Source organism: Azolla caroliniana, unplaced genomic scaffold (assembly GCF_043228905.1).
Source record: "Azolla caroliniana isolate FFs.n. ecotype wild unplaced genomic scaffold, voAzoCaro1.0.p SCAF_13, whole genome shotgun sequence".
NCBI classification, from domain to species: domain Eukaryota; kingdom Viridiplantae; phylum Streptophyta; class Polypodiopsida; order Salviniales; family Salviniaceae; genus Azolla; species Azolla caroliniana.
In genome coordinates this window covers 5,221,604-5,244,711 of record NW_028230448.1, presented here as the reverse complement: position 1 = coordinate 5,244,711, position 23,108 = coordinate 5,221,604, and the positions used below count along the sequence as shown (strand labels likewise).

General features: G+C 38.6%; 1 protein-coding gene across 1 annotated transcript; it reads right to left on the bottom strand.

The window, feature by feature from the left end:
- Positions 1-6,339: 6,339 nt before the first annotated feature.
- On the bottom strand, positions 6,340-14,223 carry LOC147856005 (plasma membrane ATPase). The gene is made up of 21 exons (XM_087329263.1): positions 14,078-14,223; positions 13,806-13,925; positions 12,519-12,629; positions 12,253-12,390; positions 11,925-12,059; positions 11,614-11,793; positions 11,241-11,447; positions 10,985-11,104; positions 10,762-10,881; positions 10,506-10,628; positions 10,255-10,359; positions 9,984-10,128; positions 9,658-9,822; positions 9,246-9,484; positions 9,103-9,135; positions 8,900-8,981; positions 8,354-8,514; positions 8,044-8,217; positions 7,770-7,952; positions 7,406-7,587; positions 6,340-6,835 (listed from the first exon to the last, which is right to left on the bottom strand). Exons 1-21 carry the CDS (start codon positions 14,138-14,140, stop codon positions 6,739-6,741), a joined length of 2,883 nt encoding a protein of 960 aa, XP_087185389.1. The 5' UTR covers positions 14,141-14,223; the 3' UTR covers positions 6,340-6,738.
- Positions 14,224-23,108: the final 8,885 nt, after the last annotated feature.

Genomic DNA, 23,108 nt, shown 5'->3' with positions numbered 1-23,108 from the left:
TGCATATTCTTGGGATACGGCCATGAGGAATTCGGCTATAGACTTTATGACCCAGTAGAGAGAAGGTCATTAGAAGCAGGGATGTGGTATTCCTTGAGGATCAGACCTTACAAGATCCGGAACCGAATGAAATGCCGGATCTCACCCCTGATTTTTCAGTCACCGAACACCCAATGCCTACCCCAGACACACAAGGTCATGGGGGAGATACCGAGGAGTATGATGATATGGCTGATGATGCAACCGACAATGATGATGGGCAAAATCATGACCATCATACTCTAGGTGACATTTCAACAGCTCCTCCGGAAGAGGAAGAGGTTAGAAGGTCTATGAGACAAAGAAGACCTTCTACGAGATACAACCCACATGAATATGTGATGCTTTCAGATGGAGGAGAGCCAGAAAGTTTTAGAGAAGCTATGGCAAATGATCATAAGGAGGAATGGCTTGACACCATGAATGATGAGATGAAGTCTTTGCAAGACAATCACACTTATGATCTTGTAAAGCTGCCTAAGGGCAAGAGAGCGTTGAAAAACAAATGGGTTTACAGGCTCAAGACTGAAGAACATTGCTCACAGCCAAGATACAAGGCAAGATTGGTTGTGAAGGGGTTCAGCCAGAAAAAGGGAATTGATTTCGAGGAGATTTTCTCACCAGTGGTGAAGATGTCCTCGATCAGAGTTGTATTTGGGATTGCAGCCAGTCTCGATCTAGAAATCGAGCAACTTGATGTAAAAACTGCCTTCCTCCATGGCGATTTGGAAGAAGAGATTTACATGGATCAACCCGAAGGGTTTGGAGTCAAAGGTAAGGAAAACCTGGTATGCAAGTTAAAGAAGAGCTTGTACGGCCTAAAACAAGCTCCTAGACTTTGGTACAAAAAGTTTGACTCCTTTATGTTGAACCATGGGTATAATAGAACAAACACAGACCATTGTGTGTTTGTTAAGAAATTCCCAGATGGGGATTTTGTCATTTTGCTCTTGTATGTTGATGATATGTTGATCGTTGGTCAAGACACCAACAAGATTGAGAAGTTGAAAAAGGAACTCATCAAATCTTTTGCCATGAAGGACTTGGGACCAGCCAAGCAAATCCTTGGGATGAAGATAACCAGGGACAAGTCAAGCAAAAGACTTTGGTTGTCTCAAGAAAAGTACATTGAGAAGGTACTCGAGAGATTCAACATGGCTAAGAGTAAGCCGGTCAACACTCCACTCGCGGGCCACTTTAAACTTAGCTCAGCTCAATGCCCTACGAGTGATGAAGAGCAAGAAGGAATGAAACAAATGCCATATGCCTCTGCAGTCGGTAGTTTAATGTATGCTATGGTATGCACGAGGCCGGACATTGCTCACACAGTTGGTGTAGTGAGCCGTTTTCTCTCGAACCCTGGAAAAGATCATTGGGAAGCAGTGAAATGGATCCTGCGATATCTGAGGGGTACCTCAAGAGTCTATCTAAAATTTGGTGAGAACCAAACTATATTAGATGGATATACAGATGCTGATATGGCTGGTGATGTTGACTCCAGAAAGTATACATCTGGTTACTTAATGATCTTTGTAGGGGGAGCGGTCTCTTGGCAATCGAGATTGCAAAAATGTGTGGCATTATCCACAACGGAGGCTGAGTATATTGTTGCCACAAAAGCTAGTAAGGAATTGTTATGGCTAAAGAAATGCCTACAAGAGTTGGGGCTGACCCAAGAACGGTACATTTTGTATTGTGATAGCCAAAGTGCTATCCACTTAAGCAAGAATTCTTCCTTTCACTCTAAGTCAAAACACATAGATGTTAGATACCATTGGATTAGAGAAGTGCTTGAAGAAAAGCAAATGCACATTGAAAAGATTCACACAAATGAGAATGGTTCCGACATGATGACAAAATGTTTGTCAAGGGAGAAGCTTGAAGTTTGCAAACAAAAGGCAAACCTAGTTGTGCCCCCCACTTGAGATGGAGGGGGAGAATTGTTGGGGCTTGTCCACTCAAGTGGAGCCCACAACATTAAGTCGGTTGAACGCCGAATAGACTTAATACTAATTAGTTGTATTTAAATATATATATATATATATGTATGTATGTATGTATGTATGTATGTATGTCTCATCTTTTTTTCTTTTTGTATGTTTTTTTTGGGCATGTGTCTTTTGTGTGCGTGAGTGTGAACACAAGTTTGTAGACGTTGGACAAAGAAAAGAAGAAAAGGAAAAAGGAGAGACAGCGTGACCCGTTTTTTTCTATGTGAAAGAAAACAGAGAGCAAAAAACTGGTTTTTTTCTAAGAGAGAAAACAGAGAACGAAAACTGATTTTTCTGAGAGCGTAGAGAGCGAAAACAGAAAACAGAGAGAGAGAAACAGAAATCAAAAGAGTGAGCAAGGGGAAGAGTGAACTACTGTCACAAATACAAAGACCTACGAGGGGTTGTTCGTGCTATCGAAGAACCATGATTGAACAACACCTGTCCTGTCTACTTGTTTCAGGTTTCTTCGTTTTATGTTTTTCTAGTTTCCTTTTTATTTGGTTTTCTATCTACCCAATTGGGTGAAGAATTATAATTTGGGTCATTGTTGTATCCACCCAATCGGGTGAAGAATTGTAGCCGAGGTTGTTGCCTTGAAGTAGATACATTCCTCTAGTGAGGTCGTATTTCATTGTAATCCAAATTATAGTGAAATTGTTTGGAACCTACGGTTCCCGTGGTTTTTCCCTATTTTGGGTTTTCCACGTTAAAATCTTGGTGTACTCTCATTTTCGTATTGTGGTTTCATCTATTGGTTATCAAGTGTTAATTGTGTTTGAAGTTTTAATTATCCTGATTCCACTCCATATTCCCAACACAACCCACCTCATATTTTTCACACTTCATTGATTGGAAACCAAATAACTATGTTCTTCCAAACAAGCTAGAGAGGATCAAAACGGGGCGTCAACTATATAATCAACTCAATGGCCAAGTTACATCCCTGATCCCCTCATATTTCGGACTTGTATGAATTGTTCTTCCCTCCTCATCAAGTGATATTTGTTTACTAGTAAGTCGAACCTAAGAAAATCCCCAACATTCAACTATACCCCACTTTATATAATGACAAAGCTCAATAATAACCAGTGACCATCCCACCCACTAAGTCATGAAGATAGTCCCATACTTTGAAGGATATACTCAACAAAGATAGGCACTAACACCCATGGAATCATAAATTTCTAAATATTTAGCACAAAGGTTAATAAATTTGATAGTGGTTCACAACACATCCTTGTGATGTCACCAAAAAGCCTATCTTCTACCCTCGTCCCCAATGTGCATCCTAGCTTGACGACTTAATCTCTAAGAGGATATGTCCCACAATCCTCTTCAATTGGCCACCTTCCCTCACAGTGCCAAAATAAGACCATGAAAGTCAACATCCTCTAAATAATGGATAATTTTGAGTTGATAAGAACACCAACATTCTTGGCATGGACATCCAAGTGATAGTGCACATCCCCAAGCTATTTGAGTTCCAATAGAAGGAACCTCCATTTGACCATCTACGCTTCCATCCATATAGGCGCCAAAGTTTAAACCTCGCCTTCCATATTCATAGAGGCTCCTCTAGGCACCAACTAATCAGTCTTTGGATGCAAGTTACTATGTCACTCTTGTCCTACCAATAAGACTTCAAAACTATGGTTAGTACACCATTCTTCCCACCTTACTCTAGCTATAGATGTAACCCATCCTTATATTCACCCACTATGTGGCACATCATTGGATTGTGGAAACATGAACAAGTTGGGCAAGGACACCATACCAATGCAAGATGTTCAGCTACCCTCACTACACATTGAGCGCTTGCAACATGCTTAACCTACCTCATCATGTCCCATAATACCCAAACCACTTTGCCCACTTACGTCCCTACAGACCACACTTGTCACACTTGTGCCCCTACCGACCAGGCATTCTATATCATGTGCTCCACTCCCACACTCGATGACATCCATATCTCGCATAACCCTCTTTCTTCATCTTCGTGTTCCCTTGACTTGGTGGACTATCATAATTTTAAGAAATTGTGGTCTTATGAGACCATCAATGGAGGATAGTGGGGGATATGCCAATAAAGATGTGAGAAGCAAATGGTTTCAACATTGCTTATTGGGTAATGATGCTCGATTGGAATTGTTCGACCCACTGGCGCACCTATGTTTTGTTTTTTATTTATGGAACAACATGTAAGCACTTTATACATACATATATATCATATGGCATTTATTTTCCACCTTAATAATGCATTCTACTTTGATATTCTTCTCCCTAACTCTACCATGTCAAAAAGAAGCTTTATACGTACCATAGCTACTAGACCATTTTTTTTAATGGTGATGGTGTTAGTGGAGAATCCATTTGTAGCTCTAAGCATATGAGGTGTCTTCATCCATCAAATTAGATGACAAGTTTTCTTGTTGATTCCTTTGAGATTAACCTCCACTTGCTATTAATGACCCATTTGATAATGCTGTATGGAGTATAGATCTGGGATTCTAGATGCTATTCCATAAGACAAATGAGGCCTTTTCATGGGCGTGATGAGTTTTATATCTTGTCCCATGATCAAAGCCATGTAGTATCCCCTTCTTGTTTATGCAACAAAACTTCAGTAATTGGTCTCTTTAGTTAATGATCAAGAGTCATAGTGGGCAAGAGATGGTTCTATCCACAACTACTGTGATTTTGAGATAATATCAGTTATTCTGAATCCGAAAATACAATTTATGGTTAAATCTAAATAAAATTATGAAACCATAATAATGTGAGTAAGCTTTAAATAAATATGTATTTTCTGTGGTTTGTAGTTTCTGTAGGTAAAATAATAATAAAAAGGCTAAGTAAGTTACATCTCTAAACTTAACAATAGCAATAGATTGCCACTAAATGTGGACAGGTATTAAAAACAACGTCTCTAAACTTAGGGTAGGCAACTAGTGGTTGTTATCCGCCTTCTTGTTTGGGATAAAATTTATTCAAAGATCTTTCTGGTTTTTAGTTTTTGGTTTTGTACATATTCCTTGCCAACTCATGTTATAACAAACTTTTTGGTTTGGCTCTTAGTGTCTAAATTTGAAGGTTTTTCTTTTATTATATATAGATATAGATAGATAGATAGATAGATATACACGCACCTATTTCTTTATTGCCATCAATCATTTGATATTGTTATACCCTAGAAGAAGAATAAAACAAAAAGTCTCAAAAAGATTGTCTTGGAAAATAAATTTTGTTTCAATGGCATGTGCACATAATGAAAGGAACGCATAAGTTTCTCAAACCCAAACATCATTTATTCGAGGCTAAAAATTTGATCTCCTTGATATATAAATGAAAAAACCATCATGTGAACACCCTCGAGTAAATTGCTCCGTGAACAAGTATCACATAAACCAATGGGGGAATGAATGTCTTCATTTGGCATAGATGGCTCGCATGAAGGGTACAGGGGAACTTTTCATGCGCTCGAGTAAAAATGTTTTAATGAAAGGTATTTAGGAGAAGCTTTGGCTAAACAGATATGGAGAAGAGAGTGGAGCCGATGAGAAGGCAGCAACTCATAGAGAGGAAACAGATCCAAATGGAGCAAAACAAGAGGACAGAGAATAATGCATACCTATGGTCGAATCAAAACTTCTGAACTGACAAAACATAGTTAATCGGGAATCTGTGCTCAAATTAATGATATTGAATTAACTATTGTCACACAACAAATCACAAATCATTGCATGTGAACATAGTTAAATCGGGAATCTGTGCTTAAATTAATGATATTGAATTAACTATTGTCACACAACAAATCACAAATCATTTGCATGTGAAGCACATCCAACACTCAAGACTAGCTAAAGTCGGTACATAATTTAACAGTGGTCCAGGCATCGCACAAAGAAAGAAGATTCATGAAAACAAATGCACTAATCTGACACTCTTAACATGACAACGATACATTTCAACACTATAGATTACGCTGCACCTGCTACATTATTAACCTTCACACTCAATTCACAAAACAGAAGGTCCTTAGCTTGACTACCTACATTTTTAACACTAGACCATTCAATAATCACATAGCAATAAGCTAACACGTTTTACTGTGAACAAAAAAACACAGGACTTACAACTTCGAACACTAAATTTTAGTTATGCAAGATACCAAAATCAGAAGAACTTGGGAAATCCATCCAAAATATACAAAACAAGACCTCAATTTTGCCCATTTGCACTAAAATTATTATTTGTTATTGTAGCTAAGAAATTAACTGACAGAAGCAGAGAATCCAGAGCTTGAAAAGGAGTAAAAATGAATTTTTATTTTGGGTAACTTGTTGAGGTAGGAGGAACTACAAGTTTAGCACCCTCCGATTTCTCCCTACAAATGCTTCAAATCTATGAAGCTATTAATAATAATAATGTCACTTGCCTTTTGTGTGATTCTCGACGTGATTTTTGCTTGTATTCTCATTTATACACGCCCATATATAAAATCACCATATCAGCTTTCACAAACTCCAAAAAAAAGTGTGTTTTTCTTTCCACTCGAGAAAGCAAAAGAGTGGAAATTTGTTGTGCATTTTTTGCAAGTAGTTCCATAAGAAAGAAAAAAGAAAAGGTTTAATTTCTGTTGTCGACAACATCCAGAATCCGGAAAGAGTTTGATTCTTTTCTTTTCTTTTAAATAAAAGAAAACCCATCAAACTGTATAAGCTTGTTGGATTGTGTTGATATCAAGACCTTTCAATCGCACGACTGATTCTACATGACCCTTCAAGGTGTTCAATTCCCTCAACCTGTTTCACAAAAGTTATAGAAACAATGAGCTGTTTTCCATATCCATCTTAACTTACTTTGGCAAATACAGCTAGTAAATTCTTCGAAGTTTTTTTCAAGTCTAAAAATTATTATTCTTATCAATTAAAACCCCCAAAAAACGATCGACATCTTATGAAAAATATAAAGTATCGGGCAAATATTTCAATTTTCCACCTTCCTCACAAATATTTTACCAGTGAATTCTTCAAAACCTCCCTCCAAAAACCTCCATGGTAAAAAATCAGAACACCTCAAAAATTTTGCTTGGCTTTTCAAAACCCTTGATTTCAGCTTTCCATAACAATAAACTTATAGAATTCTATGAACATTATTATTGTTTGATAACTAGAACCTATCATGTTTCAAAACTTTTTGTGAATTTTCATAAACAATACTGGCTAAATTTGGCCTGGGAAAGGGGGGGGATAGATAGATAGATAGATATTATCATCTTCAAAGACCAAATATGGTAGGGGATAGAGAGAGAGAGAGAGAGAGAGAGAGAGAGAGAGAGAGAGAGAGAGAGGGAGAGGGAGGGAGGGAGAGACCTTGCTATCTCTGCACGCCTCTTAGCTTGTTCTGCTATCTCAGTCAACTCATAGTAGCTACTTTTATCTGAAAACAGTTTGCTCGGCTCTGGAGGCTGCAGGCCATGCAATGTCCTCTGAGCTTGTGCCCATTGTGCCTCTCTAGCTTCCTTTCCATAATCCTTCTGTCTTGTAAATGCAATCTGCACATAAAACACCTCACAAGAAATTAGAACTTTTCTTTTTGCATACCTCTTTAATTTCAAACAAATACACTTTGCAGAATTTGATTAAATTAATGGCAAATTCAGAAAGTTCAATCAAAGAATCTAATTTCATCGGTTTCTGTGATCCAACGAAATTATCACAATGTTTATATATTTACCCTTCGTTCAATGAGAAGATCCCATGCTTTCCCGCTCAATATGTATCGGACAGCGAATTTGATGACGTCCAATGGGAGATAGGTTATAATGCTGAATAGCCAGATAACACCAGCCCATCCCCATCCAATACCTCTAATGTTAGCAAATCCCCATGTTGCATACACCGCTAGAAGAGTTGCAACCTGCAAAAATTTAAGAAATGGATTTAAAATTAAAAGAACAAAGGTAAAATTAGATAACATGAAACATTTTAAGATCAAAATAGTTAATTACCAATTGAGCAACAACAAAAGCAATCAAAAGCAAAAACCCGGGTCGCTCCATGAAAGACCAGCTTCTGGATCTAGTGACAAAAATGAGTGCTTGGCTTATAATGCTCACTTGCAAATATACTGCGGCAGTAAGTTGGCTGTTACTCCCCTTAATATCTCGAACACCAAAATGTTTCTGTGAGGAAAAAAGAGATAAATATCATCAGTAATTGATAGAAATAAATAGATATTAATACATACAAATAACAACTTTTGTTTTTGTAAAATAATAATATTAACAATAAATACAAAATGATATTGTGCACACTTACAGGGAAAAAGTCGGTCTTATGAGCAGCCCAAAAGAAGAGGACAGTCATAAGTGCAAGGTAAGTCCCAAGGACAACTCCGGTTGCAAAAATTTCATTTAGTTTCCAGCTATCTGGTAACGGAGAAGGTTTGACTCGATCCTTTGAGATTGTCATGATGGTACCTACGAGAGAATCCAATGAGGGTAAACAAACAAGTATATACGTATATATATGAGCGTAAAATACATGTGTGAAACTTAAAATAATAGACATACATATATACAATGACAAGCAATCATAAGTCATAGTTGGTATTATTGCATGTCTCATTCAATACAGCAATCAATTATCAGGACCATGAAATGACAAGACAGAAGCCAAATTACCAAATAATTCCACACTAACAATAATATCTCTGATTCTCTAGTTTGGTAATATTATTTGTATGACACAGTCAGCTTCATTCAGAACAATAAAAAGCATGAAATGAAATGAACAAAGTCCAAAAAATGCCAAATATTTTCACAATCCAAATGATAAGTCCTATTTTGTAAGTATTGTACTCACCGTCATTCAATATGGCAATGATAAGAACCATGAAAGGAGAGAAGTCAAACTTCCAAATTAGAGCAAGCAGCATAAAACCCATCTGCATACACAAATATGTAGGCAAAGGAGCTCAGAAGTTGTTGGCTAAACAGCTAAATTTGCAGATCATAAAGTCATGATACGAACAAAGTTGACAAAAACACCAAGCCAAATGCCCTTACCACAATACGAATGGTGATAGACACAGCATAAATCTGCGAACAATAGAAGCATATAGTTTATAATAATATGTATGTTTATGTATGGAGAGAGTGAAGAAATCTAACAATATCTGAAATATGACAATACAATAGATATTTCTTACAGTGTAGTTCTTCATCCTCTGGAATATAGCTCGGCTTGTCAGAACCGCACTAATAATAACACTCAATCCAGGTTCAGTTAACACAATATCGGATGCACTTCTTGCAGCATCAGTTGCATCGGCAACAGCAATACCTATATCGGCCTTCTTCAAAGCAGGGGCATCATTCACACCATCCCCAGTCATACCACAAATGTGCTTCTTCTCTTGTAACCGCTTCACTATCTCATATTTGTGCTCTGAACAAATGTCATCACAGAAACAAGTTAGCAAGAAAAAAAATAGTGAAACTAACTGAATTGTTCCATTACCTTTTGATCCATTACTTTTCAACTTTGAGCATAGTTTCCAGCTTTTTCAGATTTATTCAAATACATGGAATTCGAAAGAAAAGTAAAGATTCCAAAAGAACCTGGAAAGACTCCAGCAAATCCATCAGCCTTCTCAATGAGTTCGTCGACAGGAAGAGAAGCAATTGATTCATCTTTATTCTGGCCTAATAGCGATGATGATGGATACATGTTGATACCCATACCAAGTCTTCTACCAGTCTCCTTGGCAATAGCTAGTTGATCCCCTATTGTACAGCAAGTAAAATTATCCCTATTAACAAGACAGCTAATAATAATATTTGGCATGGAATGCATATATAACATATTATATCTCAAAAAGAATTATAAGTGGATGCTCCATTATAACATTACTGTTGGATAATAAAACTAATCATATATAAATTACCAGTAATCATTTTCACGTTCACCCCCAAATTCAAAGCTTGACGGATTGTCTCAGCACTATCATGGCGGGGCGGATCAAAGAGAGGCAAGATTCCAACAAACTGCCATGGGCCTCCTTCACTTTCTTTATTCTTTTCTGGAACTTCCTGCATATATTGGAAGAAACCCAATATTTAAATCATAATGGTAACAGTAATATATAATAATAATAATATGCATAATAGATACATACAAAACAAATCGGATGTGAGCAATAAAGTGAATGACCTAACCTGTCGGGCAACTGCCAATGAACGTAGACCTCTCTCAGCATACTTCTCAATAACCGCATGTGCTTTTCCCTCGATCTCTGCTTTGTTGTGAGCCAGTGCAATCATCTAGAATACATACATATTGTAATTAACAAACAGGAGATGAGTAATGTGTGTATGAAAAAGCATATTGAATACATACACGATGAGAATTAAACCACTAGTATGCATGCATGTGTGTATGAAAAGAAAGATAACTGGCTTTTCTTCACCTGTTCCGGAGCACCTTTGCTTGCCCTATGCCATTTACCATCAGCGTCAATATATGTCAGAGCAGTTCTCTTATCCACTGGATTGAATGGAAGGAAATGGACCTCAGTGACATTCGCACGAGCCTAAAAACATTATCCGATAATAATATCAGTAGTAGCCAAAGAAGGAAAGAGCCAGCAGATACTTTTTCCATCATATCAAAAAGATCTGAATTTTATCGTCTTTTATGATGGAATTTATCACACAATTTTTAACCTCCTTTGGATCAGCTAACATCCCGACAATGGCTGTGTCAATGGCATCTTGATTCTCTGTTCTTGAGGCCCTTGCCGCCAGAAGAACTACATGATCCTTGTCTATTCCTTTGCCAAATACCTATAAATAATGTATTTTAAGAGCTAACACAAGTTAATAAAATAAAATGATTTTCTAACTTCTCAGTAGAGATGTTTTTCTTGTATGTATAATCATTGCTTGCCTCAATTAGATTCTTATCCACGGTAAGTTTATTCAAAGTTAGAGTTCCAGTCTTATCACTGCATAAGACATCCATTCCAGCCATTTCCTCAATAGCGGTCATTCTCTTTGTGATAGCACCCTGAGCAGAAATACATTAATTGAAAGGGGTATTCTGGTCATTTCTAGAAACATAGGGGTATTCTGAGTAAATAGCCTAGGCTTAATTAATATCAACCCATTTGCAGCAACAACATACTATCAAAAGAACTTTTTACCTGCTGGGAAAGACGGTGAGATCCAATAGCCATAGTGACAGAAAGAACAGTAGGCATTGCAATCGGAATCCCTCCGATAAGCAAGACCAAGAGATTGTTGATTCCATCTCTGTACGCCCGGTGTTGTATCGGGTACATTACAATAATCTCAATGACAATTCCAATAGCAATGGAGCAGATGCAAAAATTACCAATAGCTGTAAGGACCTTCAAAACATTTACATGATAATGGTATAAGAAATCAGTACCACCAATCACATGCAAGAGATTTTCCAATTGAATCACAAAAATCAAGAGAGAATACAAAAGAGATAAAAGGAAATGTAGAATCGAAACGATAAAAGATGGAAGAAACAGTTCACTGGAGGGTTACCTTCTGGAAATGACCAACTTGATTAGTTGAATCGACGAGATGGGCAGCTTTTCCAAAGAAGGTGTGAACACCGGTTGCAATGACAACAGCTTCAATCTCACCTTGTTTACATGTGGATCCAGAGAACACCTCATCTCCAGGTTTCTTTGTTACCGGCAATGATTCCCCTGTCAATGCAGACTAAAAAGAACCCTACAAATTAAGTACTTTCATCACAAATATACATAACAATCAAAGAAAATACATAATACATAAGTGTAAATTCATGGAGTTAAACCAAGGTCAGTATAATTTCCAAGTTCCATATATACCTGATCAATCTTTAATGGATCTCCCTCCAAAAGCCTTGCATCCGCAGGAACAATATCACCCAACTTGATACTGATGATATCTCCTGGAACCAATATTGCTGCATCCTGTTCACTCCACTGCCCATCGCGAAGAACCTGAAATTAAACATGCATAAACTATGGTCTCTCATTTGCAAAAGATGTCCTCAGTGTTTCCTCCCAGTGGAAGTGAGGCCTAAAATCATCTACATGCACTCAAAAGAATCATTTTCTTCCTTCTAGAAGCTGCTTTCTAAAACAGCATTCTATCAGACAATGTTTTCTCTTAAGAGTTCAGCAAAAATCCAACCTTGGTTTTCGGTGCCAGTTTAGCCATAAGAGCCGCCGCCGCGTTTCCTGCATTGTTTTCTTCGATGAAGGAGATGGTAGAGTTGATCACCAACAAGACCATGATTCCAACAAAATCTTGCCAATCAGGAGGGGCAGACTGTAATTACGATGTAAAATAATGATCATATCTCCAACTAAGGCCCTTGCATGTTTAGTAAGAATAATACTGATAAATAAATAAAAAAGAAAAAAAAAAACAGAGAGAGAACATGCCACTATACATACCTTACCCCTAACTTTTCCATTAGCCAAGGCAATGGCCATTATTGCAGCAGCTTCCATGACCCATGAGAGGGGATTCCACATAAACCCAAGGAACTTCAGTATTTTGCTTTCCTGAAGAAAGAAATAACAGCACATGTTCAACGAAGATGGCATTGACCTAGAGCCAATTACAAGTGGCTGGATCACCAAAATACAAGGCTAGATCAAGGTATATGTGGGGAGGTGACCAAATTAGAATTAGCTACATATGGGCAACCACATAGATAGAACTAGCTACATGATGTGCATCATGTCACGTAATTAGATCTAACGATACGGGGGTTGTCACTAAACCATGAGCACTAGAAACACTACAACTTAGGGCCTTGCTCCATGTGGCTAGTCACCAAGGCTACTAAACCTAGATCTACAACCGTGTGGGTGATCACTAGAAACACTAATCTGAAACTAGATACATGTGGGTAGTCTCTAAGACACAAGACAGAAGCCTATACCTTAGAGAACTACCTACACACATGGATAGCTAAGAAAACATACAACGGTGAAAACAATAAAACCCTAGATCTAGCTACATGTGGATAAAACACCAAAACACAATATTATAACTGCACATCCTAGATCTACAAACATGTTGGGTGATGAATAAAAAACAGCAACAACCTGTAAATAGACAGACATATGTGCGCAATCGTTAAAAATATATGACACTAGAATTAGAATTAGAATTTTTATCGTCCATAAAGAGGCCAATTTTGACCTATGGGAGAAACAGTGGCCAAGAAGTTAGAACTAGTTACATGTGGGTAATCGCCAAAATGCAAAAAACCACAAAGCTTGAACTAACCCCAAAACACAGCATTAAATTTTAATTATAAACACTAACCCTAAATCGAGCTACATGTGGGCAGTCACCAAAAACACTATGCTGGTATTAGTTACACATGGATAATTACCTAGAAACGCTATCCCAGAACCCTAGCTACATGAGGGTAGTAGTCACCTAAAACTGGATACACGCCACTAATTTCACTCGAAGCAGCCTCATTAGTCTGCAATCGATAGGTCCAAATTTTGCATAGATTTGATGAGAGTCTTCCTTTCGGGGAAGGATTTTGGAAAAAGTGAATATCACTAAACTCTTCTTCTACTCGTGATCCATGTGCAATTCCAAAGCATTAGAATCGATGGCATGTTATGAAAAGCTAAGGGGAGTGAAAAATACATACATATCTACTGTTTTAAAATAGATCTATAGGAACAGCGAAAGAGAAAGAGAGAGAAACTTACAGATTTCTCTTCCAGCTTGTTGAAGCCAAATATCTTGAGGCGATTTTCTCCCTCCACTGAGGAGAGACCTTCTTTGGTACATCTCAGCTGTTCAAAGACCTCCTCAATAGGTATTCTTTCCTGAAAAATGTGAGTGACAGAGAGAGAGATTTACAAGGAGAAAAAACAGACCTAATGACAAAAGATGATAAAACCATAGGAAATGAAGATACGATTGGGCTTTATATGGGTGTGTGTATCAATCACTAAGCTTTAGATGGATAAGTTCTTACCAAATCCACGGTTTCTTTGTTCAGGGCTTCTAACCCAAGAGTCTTCTCTTCCTCGGCACTCATGGCTGAGGTCTAAAGAGAAAAGCAGGGAGGAAGAAGAGGGGGGGGGGGGGAAGAAATAGAGGTAAGGAAGATGAAGAAGGAAGATGAGAAAGAAAGGATAAGAGGTGAGAGAAGAAGGTTAGGGTTAGGGTTAGGTTAGGTTAGGAAGCCATGGAAGCTTGTGTCCTCATCATCATCAACAACATCTTACTTCTCTCCCAGTCTGTCTTTCTGCTTCAGATGGATGGATATATGGTAATGGAAGGGAAGGGAAAACGGGTGGATGGGTGTTATGTATGTACATATTGGGGGGTGAGGAGAAAAAGAAAAGGAAAGAGAAGAAAGCAGAAAGAGAGATGGGAGGGGGGGGGGGGGGGGGGGCCAGAAAGCAGAAAGCAGAAAGCAAAAGAAGATAGTATGGTATGCTATGTATGTATGTATGTGAAAGGGAAGAAGAAGAAGAAGAAGAAGAAGAAGAAGAAGGCAGCCAAAAAGGAGGAGAGTTATGGGAGCTAATTGTGGGGGGTGCTAAACTAAACTCACTCCAGAGTAAGTCTTTGTCTCTGTCTCTGTCTCTCTCTTGTCTCTCTCTTGTCTCTCTCTTGTCTCTCTCTACCTGTCGAGAAAGGAGAAGGCTCCACCGGAACCACACGCTGCGACTCGGTAATGGCAGGTGTTTCCAACAAATGTCCTTCCACCTCTGTCTTTTTCTGGCACTACCGGAACCACCACCCACCTGTTGGGCTCAACCCCCCCCCCCCCCAGGAATCCCCGATCCGAGAGATAGTAAGTGCCAACGAAAAATCTCCCACGTGATCTTTCTTTTTGGCTCCCGCCTAGAGTCAGGACAACTACAAGGCGTTGTCGGAAATCGGAATCGGAATCTGTTACGGCTTGCATTCCTTTAGAAACCCCACAATTGCTTATCACCCCACCCACTGCGAACCAACCACAAGGTAGTGAAAAATGTTCTGTTTTTTTTGTCTGTGTCTTAAGTGGTATGTGTGTGCATGTGAACAATACTGACTCTATCGTGCATCGGTCGTATCGAGCTGACCGCCCCAATCACTAGCCTTCCCGTTTCTCTCTTGCGGAAACATATTGTGGTGTGCATTTCACAATACCTCCCCTCTCATTTTCTCTTTAACTTTCTAAGCGAGAGGTCGTCGAGTCTCCTGGTCTCTTGTTGCTTTGTTTTTGCTTTTTGCTTTTCATCTCTCTCTCTCTCTCTCTCTCTCTCTCTCTCTCTCTCCTCTTTTGGAATTTTTCGTTTCTTCTTTGATTTTTTAAGTTTCGTCTTCTTTCTTTCTTTCTTTCTTGTTTTGAAATTTTAAAACAAAAACAATTAAAACTCCCTTTTCCCCTTTTGCTGTTGAAAGCCTCTCGGAATTACATTTTCAAGCCTTATTTTGACATATTAGTTTCTTTTTCTTTTAAATTAAAACCCTTTCTTTCTGTTTTTTTCATGTTCATTGGTTTTTTTTATTGTTCTTTACTACGCTCTCTCTTTTTCGATTTTGTATTGATTTCCTTATTTTCGTATTATTATTAAAGATCTAGACATAATTTGTTGCCTCGATGATCATCTAAGATTCCCTTCCAATAATAATACCATGTATGTATGTTGATGAGTGAGTGGTTCACTACCCATTGCATTTTTTCTTTAATCCTTTATTCGTTCTTTCTTCCTTCATTTCTTCGATCCAATCCAATCAATGTGATATTATATATGTATATCAAAAGATGCCCTCGACGGTTGAAAAAAAAAAGGGGGGGGGGGGGTTTCTTGGACTTATGGTTTGATGCACACCCATTGATCCGCCACATTAAATTGGAAAAATAAAGTCTAATCTAGAGATGTCGAAATTTTTATTTCCACATAGACAATTTTTACTATAGATTAGCACCCCCTTCACCTACAATGTGATACCTTATTTTCGTTCCACGGGTCAAATTTGGCCTCCATGTGGACAATCAATATTCTATTCTACTCTTTACTTAAAATTCGAAGTAGAAGTTTTGTGATATTCATATCACTTGAGAAAGGCTATGGAATTTTGTTCAAAACTACACAAAGTGAAACAATATAATGCACAAGAATACCGTCATTGTTGGGGTAAAACGAGAAAAAACTTTGACAATAAGTCAAATTTTGAAGAAAAAAAAAGATTTTCTAAAGCTTTGGATGCATGTTCTTAATTATCTTTGGGGTCCATATATTTTGAAATTTCTATGCATCAATCATATACAATATAAAAGTACTTTATGGGGGCAACCAAAACATGGAAGCTTATGCTGGCATAAATACCCAAAAAATATCATTAGGCTATAAGTCAACAAACGACGCACCAAATAGGGAGAGTTGTGTTTATACTTTAGATCATCGATTCATTGATATTGAGTCATTCTCTTGGAGGCTAGCCAAATTAGTGATGGCCCACAAATTACGAGCAACATCGAGGCCGCTAAATATATGCATGTGAATTGAATTAGGACAAAAACCAAAAAGAAATTTAAAATTTGAAGAAATAAAGTGACCCTCTCAAGAGGCGCAAATGCTCTTAAGTTAGATCAAATGTGAATCTAGCAATACAAACATTATGAAGTGAGCTAGTTGGATGATACCTTGAGTAGATAAGTTTGGGTTATTACAGGGCAGAATGTAGCCCAAAAACACAAGAAGATGATGTGGGTTTGACATGCTTGTATGAGATAGTGGGTGTGTTTCCCTCTCTTCTAATCAATATGTTCATAAACCTTTAAAACATGGTTTGTGGCATAAGATAGCTTCAATTAGTTTGTTATTGTTGGTTCTTTCTTGTCTGATCTCACATGCATCCCTCATTGTAAAGATATATCATGCACATGATGACTTATTTGTTTCTTGTTAGAATTGACACAACACCATCATTTTTAACCCTTTTGTCGTGAATAATGAACTTGGAAAGGCATTTTCAGTAGCATACAATTATCTCAAACTAACAAATCAAGTAAAAATACCAACTAGAATAATAATTGCATGACATGTTGATAATTAGTTTGATATGTTTATACCGTTCTAATTGAGTGTTTCAATCGTGACATTGTGAATAACAAGGTTTAAAATTTTGACCATAGGAATGCCAAAAATTAAATCATTTAACTGATGTTGTTGTGTAATTTTGGGTCATGTTACAATGAGCTTAACAATTATTGGGATTGGATATTAAATTGGAACTCTTTTGTAAATGTGACGTGCATGCTCATTGCTCAATAATGCGAAGAATCTTATTGTATCATTTCTATTTTTCTTTATTGATTAAACAAACCATAGAATGGTAAGTTTACATGGTAAATATATTATTATGAGTCATGACATTGCCCATCCTTACATAACAATGTACGTTAGCCCAACGAAGTGATGACATAAAAGAAAACATAAGGTATATGTTTTGTGTTTGTGCTTTCTCGAAAACTACATAATTCCTTTCCAAGCATGTGTACATACATTATTATCTCAACATTTGATCGTAGCTAGCAAGTTATAAGTAATTCAAGAGTCAACACCTCATGGACGTGCAAATTAGATCAATGTTCAATGTTTATACTCAATCAATACTAACATGTCATGTATGTTGTATAATATATATGTATGCATCTTTTTCTAAGTTGAATATAAAAATATTGAACTTCTAGATGATGGACCCTGTGTTAAACTAATAACCTGGCATTTCAGCTATATTTCAGGGACAAGCATGGTCACTCAAAACATCACTTGCTCATTATTGCATATTACATATATACAAATAAGAATCATACAACAAACAGCTGGTTAGTGCGGCACAAAACTCCATTGCTTCGAGTATTCCATGCAAAATGAACATGTGGCATCAATAAATGAATAAAGCAAATAAGAAAACATACATGACATGTGCACCAAGGTTTTGTGTATGTACCATTCAAAATATCACAAAACTCTAATGGGGATGCATTGACTTTTTCAAAAACCATAAGGAGATATATCCCTTGGCCACATTCACCATCAACCTATTTGGCCGTTGTCAAAAACTCCTATATGTTGGTGTCCACATGCCACAATGAGACCTTGCATTTGCTTGGTGGAAAATCAAGGCTAAAATGTGTCAAAAAGGGCTTGTTGTTTCTCAAGATACATGTATTCTCATGGAGGATTTGACTATTATATGTGTAAGTAATGGTTCAAGTAAAGCACATCTCACTCGTAACATGTAAATGATATGGACAAATTTCTCGCAAATGATATGGAGAAATTGATGAAAGCATGATGCATTTATTGTGGGCTTGTCCATACAAGAGCTTTCTACTACAATTTCAACATATTCTCATAACTATACACACGACCCTTCAACCATATGCAATTTCTTTAAATTAGGTTAGGTCATGGGCTCTTTTGAAACTATATATGTTTCCTAATGAAGTCCTGCATGGTCAATTCAAATGATATGGACAAATTGATGAAAACATGATGCGTTTATTGTTGGCTTGTCCATACAAGTGCTTTCTACTACAATTTCAACATATTCTCATAACTATGCACACGACTCTTCAACTATATGCAATTTCTTTAAATTAGGTTAGGTTATGGGCTCTTTTGACACTGCATGCGTTTCCTAATGAAGTCCTCTATGGTCAATTCATCATTGTTCCTTATATGAACTTCAAGAAATGATTGTGATCGTGCCTTTAACTAATTGCTACACTTCTGTTGATATAATTGATCAACTCTACTCTCTCTTCTTTTAATGCTTTTGATTTATTGCATTTAGGATACGTCTAGGTCTCACTCTTGTGATACAAATAGAACAACCTTATGCTCTTTTCTCATTCTTGAAGCCCACTAGGTTCTAATGGGTTTAGTGGGGTGCGAACGTGGCTACTCTAATGCATGACACAATTGGCAAAAGTGGAAGCACGCTCCACAACATGTTTGTAACACCTTCAAAGACATTGGTGGATGTCACTTACCGTCACTTGTTTTGATTAATGGATGTGTTAATATTTCACCACGACAAATGAATAAATAAGGTCAATAATTAAAGCTTATCCCAATGAGTTTCAGGGCATCTTGTGTGTGGTGCAAACCACAAACACTAAGGTTGTGAAGTAAGGTCAACCTACTCTATATATGTCCAAGAAAATGCTTACTAATCTCAACTCAAATTTTAACAAAAAGAGGGAAATGAACCCACGCATATTTAAAAAAATAAATCATGATAGCATCTAAGGCATGCATGTAGATATCAAGCACACACATATTTTTATGAAAGCAATATAATATTAGTAGCAACTTGTACACATATACATGACATAGTTGTCAAATATTCTATACCAAGCCCTTGAGCCTTGTGTATTGCATATTTGAGTATTAAATAAGGTTTCACTTATATGGCTTTCCACGTTTTTGTCTTGAAATCAAGAATAAAATATATTTAGATACGCTCAATGTCTTAAAGCTCACAAGTTTGCCACACGTCTCACAACTAGCTCATATGAGTTTTTTTTTGTATCAATCAAGAGTTGGAGACTAAATTGAAATGATGGGAACAATAAGCCGATAAATTCGGTTTAGAAGCCGAAAATAGGTATTTAATTAGTGGAAAACCTCCAACATGCAAACTAACAATGATTGAAGATCAAGTCAATAGTATATGTGAATACTAATCCCTCTCCTAGAAAAAGAAACCCTATGATTCTCTATACTTTATTCTCTATTGCTGTTAGGATAGGAGAAAAATAAGAAGAAAAAGGAACGGCAATCAACAACGAATCCTTGTTTTTATGTGTGGTACTTCATGTAGGTCAAATGTCATATCCTTGATCGCTAGATCCAATGGGATATGCACTACTAAAGCAAAAAGAATGTAATTTCAAATATATGAAAACATAGTGGAGCTTTTATTAGGTGTACGTTTGTGTGTACTTTGGATCTTCATATTAAATTGACTAAACACAAGCAAAGATACTTCAACAACAAAACTTTAAGGATTGAGTGTGAGAACTAAGATGAGACTTAGAACACATTTTGCATGTCAATAGTGATGGAGTCTAGGTTGCCCAACAACCAAATTGCCAAATTGGAATATTGATAACATTGATATAACTAGGGAAAGAGTCGAAAACCATCCTTCAAATTAAAAAATTACCTTCGACAAGTTTCCTACCTTAACATTGGATGTTGATCATTGAAGTTTAATTGACGGGAAATATTATGAGCCATGTTTGGGGTTTTGACTATCAAACCACAATATATATTAGTAGTAATAAAGTACTCTAATTGTATGTAATTGGGGCATCGTACATAAGTTAGTTTATTAAATGACCAAAATTGGAAAACAAACCATATTTCTTTGAAATTAAAGCTACTTTAATTCTTAGATAACTACCCAAAGTGGGGGGGATATGATATTGTGGTATTACCACGGATCCTAACCAAGGCCCCACCTAACCAGGGTCACATTGACCACACCCAAATTAGGCCCCTACCAAGCCCCCATAATTAGAAGAGCTAATTGGAGTGGGAAAACACCCACCACGTTAAGAGTAGCCTATAAGATGTACTAAGAGTAGCCTATAAGATGTAACTTAGAACGTAATGGAAAGGGAGCTATTTTGAGAGCATTTCACATCTTGGTGGAGAAGACGGGCAAAGCAACCCCAACTCACGACCCCAACAACACACGCCACGATGCAACACGACAACAACAACGACAACACAAACTCCATGAATCCAGAATTCCTACAACAACAAACTCAAGAACATCAGCCCACATCGCCAATCGACCAACTGGTTCAGGCCCTGTCTAACATTATTTTACAAGTTAACCATACTAAACAAGCCATGTTGTCATTCCTCTCAGCACAATCCGAGCCACAATAGAATCTCTCGGACCCTTGAGTTCGCCCAAAACCATTCTCTAGCCTACCATCGGAAGACGTCCTCTCTTGGCTGGATCATTTCGAAATGGTGGCCAGTTACCACCAGTGGCCACACCCCTGGAAGGCAATGGAAATGAAGGCACTCCTCGAGAATATCGCAGCAACATGGCTCGTACAACAACCTGAGGAGACACGCAACGACTGGGATCTGTTACGGGCAGCCATGATTCAGAATTTTGCTCATCAGGACTCCCGTGAGACGGCCCTACAACAACTCGAGTCAATCGCCCAACAACCACGCGAACCCATCAACCAATTCGCGGTTCGGTTTGTGCAAATCTGACGTCGGGCTGACGCCAACATGTTGGAAGACATGAAGTTGTTTTCCTTCAGGCCACGTATCCGGCATGACCTCCGCCGCCGTGTACGCGATCAAGGCCCGAAGACACTACACGAAGCCATCCTCACCGCCCAACGCATCAAAGCTGCAGATGCACACGACCTGCACAGACTAGGTAATCTTAGTCACGATCATACAAACACTACACCAACTGCCACTCCCATGGACATCAATGTCTAGAACGCGCAGTTACGCGCCAAGCGTGCATTGCCCGAACGAGACAGCTAGAGGCGCCCCAAATGTTTCTACTACAACAACTATGGCCACATCCAGCGTCACTGCCGAAAGTGGCAAAATCAACCACAAAAGCAGAACGTCCAATTAGCCGACGCTGCCTCCCTCTTTGAGCTCTTGGAAAACTAATGCTCGGGGTGCCGCAAGGAGAGCCACCCCCGCACGTCCACGCCTCCACGTCATCAACTTCTCCCGTTTATACCATGATCGAGCCACCCCCGCATGTCCACATCTCCACGTCATCAACTTCTCCCGTTTATACCACGATCGAGCTACCCCCGCACGTCCACGCCTCCACATCATCAACTTCTCCCATTTGTAACACGATCGCCCGCCTCCAGCACACGACCCAAGAAGTTCTCCTTGACTCCGGTAGTAGCATCTCTTCCATCAACGCAGATTTAGTCGCCCAATTGCAACTTCCCACGAGCCATGCACCGCCCATTAAAATCCTCTTCGGTGACCAACAACGATTGTACCACTCACATACGCAAGTCATGTGCATACTCACCATTAGTTCCACCTGGATCCAACATTGTTTCTACATCCTCCCATGCCAGTTGTTCCCAATCACCTTGGGTTGCGATTGGTTCCTCCATAGTCGAGCCTGTCTCGATTTCTCCTCACAACAGCTCGTCCTCCCCAATCACCTTCTGATTGCGCTCTTCACTAATCCGCGAGATACCACCCACATCAACAACACATAGTACATGGTATCACCGACAGAGCACATCCACGACATTCGACGGCTCCTAGACACCTTTCCCTCACTGTCTACACCACCGGCAAAGCCTCCCTCGGTCCGCTTTCCAATCCACCACACGATTCCTACAGGCAACGCCCATCCCATCAACATAGCTCCCCGACGTCGCTCCCCTCTCGACCACGAGCGCATCGACAACGCCGTCAAAACTATGCTACAATAGGGGATTATCACACCTTCCAAGAGCGTATGGATCTCGGAGCCACACATGGTAAAAAAAAGGGACGACTCTTACCGTTTTTGTGTCGACTTCCGACAACTGAACCATGTCACCACCCATGACCGATATCCTCTCCCTTGTATCGACAACCTCCTCGACCAACTTGGCAAATCAAAGTACTTCTCCTCCCTCAATCTGGCCTCGGGATATTGGCAGATCCCTATGAATCCTGAAGATGCCCACAAAACTACATTCCGCACTAGGAAAGGTATTTTTTAGTTCACACGGATGCCCTTCCGCCTATCCGACGTTGGGAGCACATTCCAGCGAATGGCTAACGCCATCTTCGACGATCTCATCACCCATCGCATCGTCATCGTCTATCTAGACGATATTCTGATAGATACAATCACCTGGGTGGAACACCTCCAAGTCCTTTAGGAGGTCCAAACTTGTGTTCAACGCTATCGATTGCAGCTGCAATGGAAGAAGTGTCGCTGGGGTAGTACGTGCCTTTGCTTACTCGGGTACGTCATCT

Bases quoted from the DNA above. Each gene is read 5' to 3' on its own strand.
- LOC147856005 (XM_087329263.1), bottom strand. From the start codon at position 14,140: ATGAGTGCCGAGGAAGAGAAGACTCTTGGGTTAGAAGCCCTGAACAAA. The intron at 12,391-12,518 runs GTATGTATAGTG...TCGTAATTACAG, and splicing joins ATGGAAAAGTTAGGGGTAAG to TCTGCCCCTCCTGATTGGCA. The intron at 9,136-9,245 runs GTAAGAAATATC...TATTGTTCGCAG, and splicing joins AGAGGATGAAGAACTACACT to ATTTATGCTGTGTCTATCAC.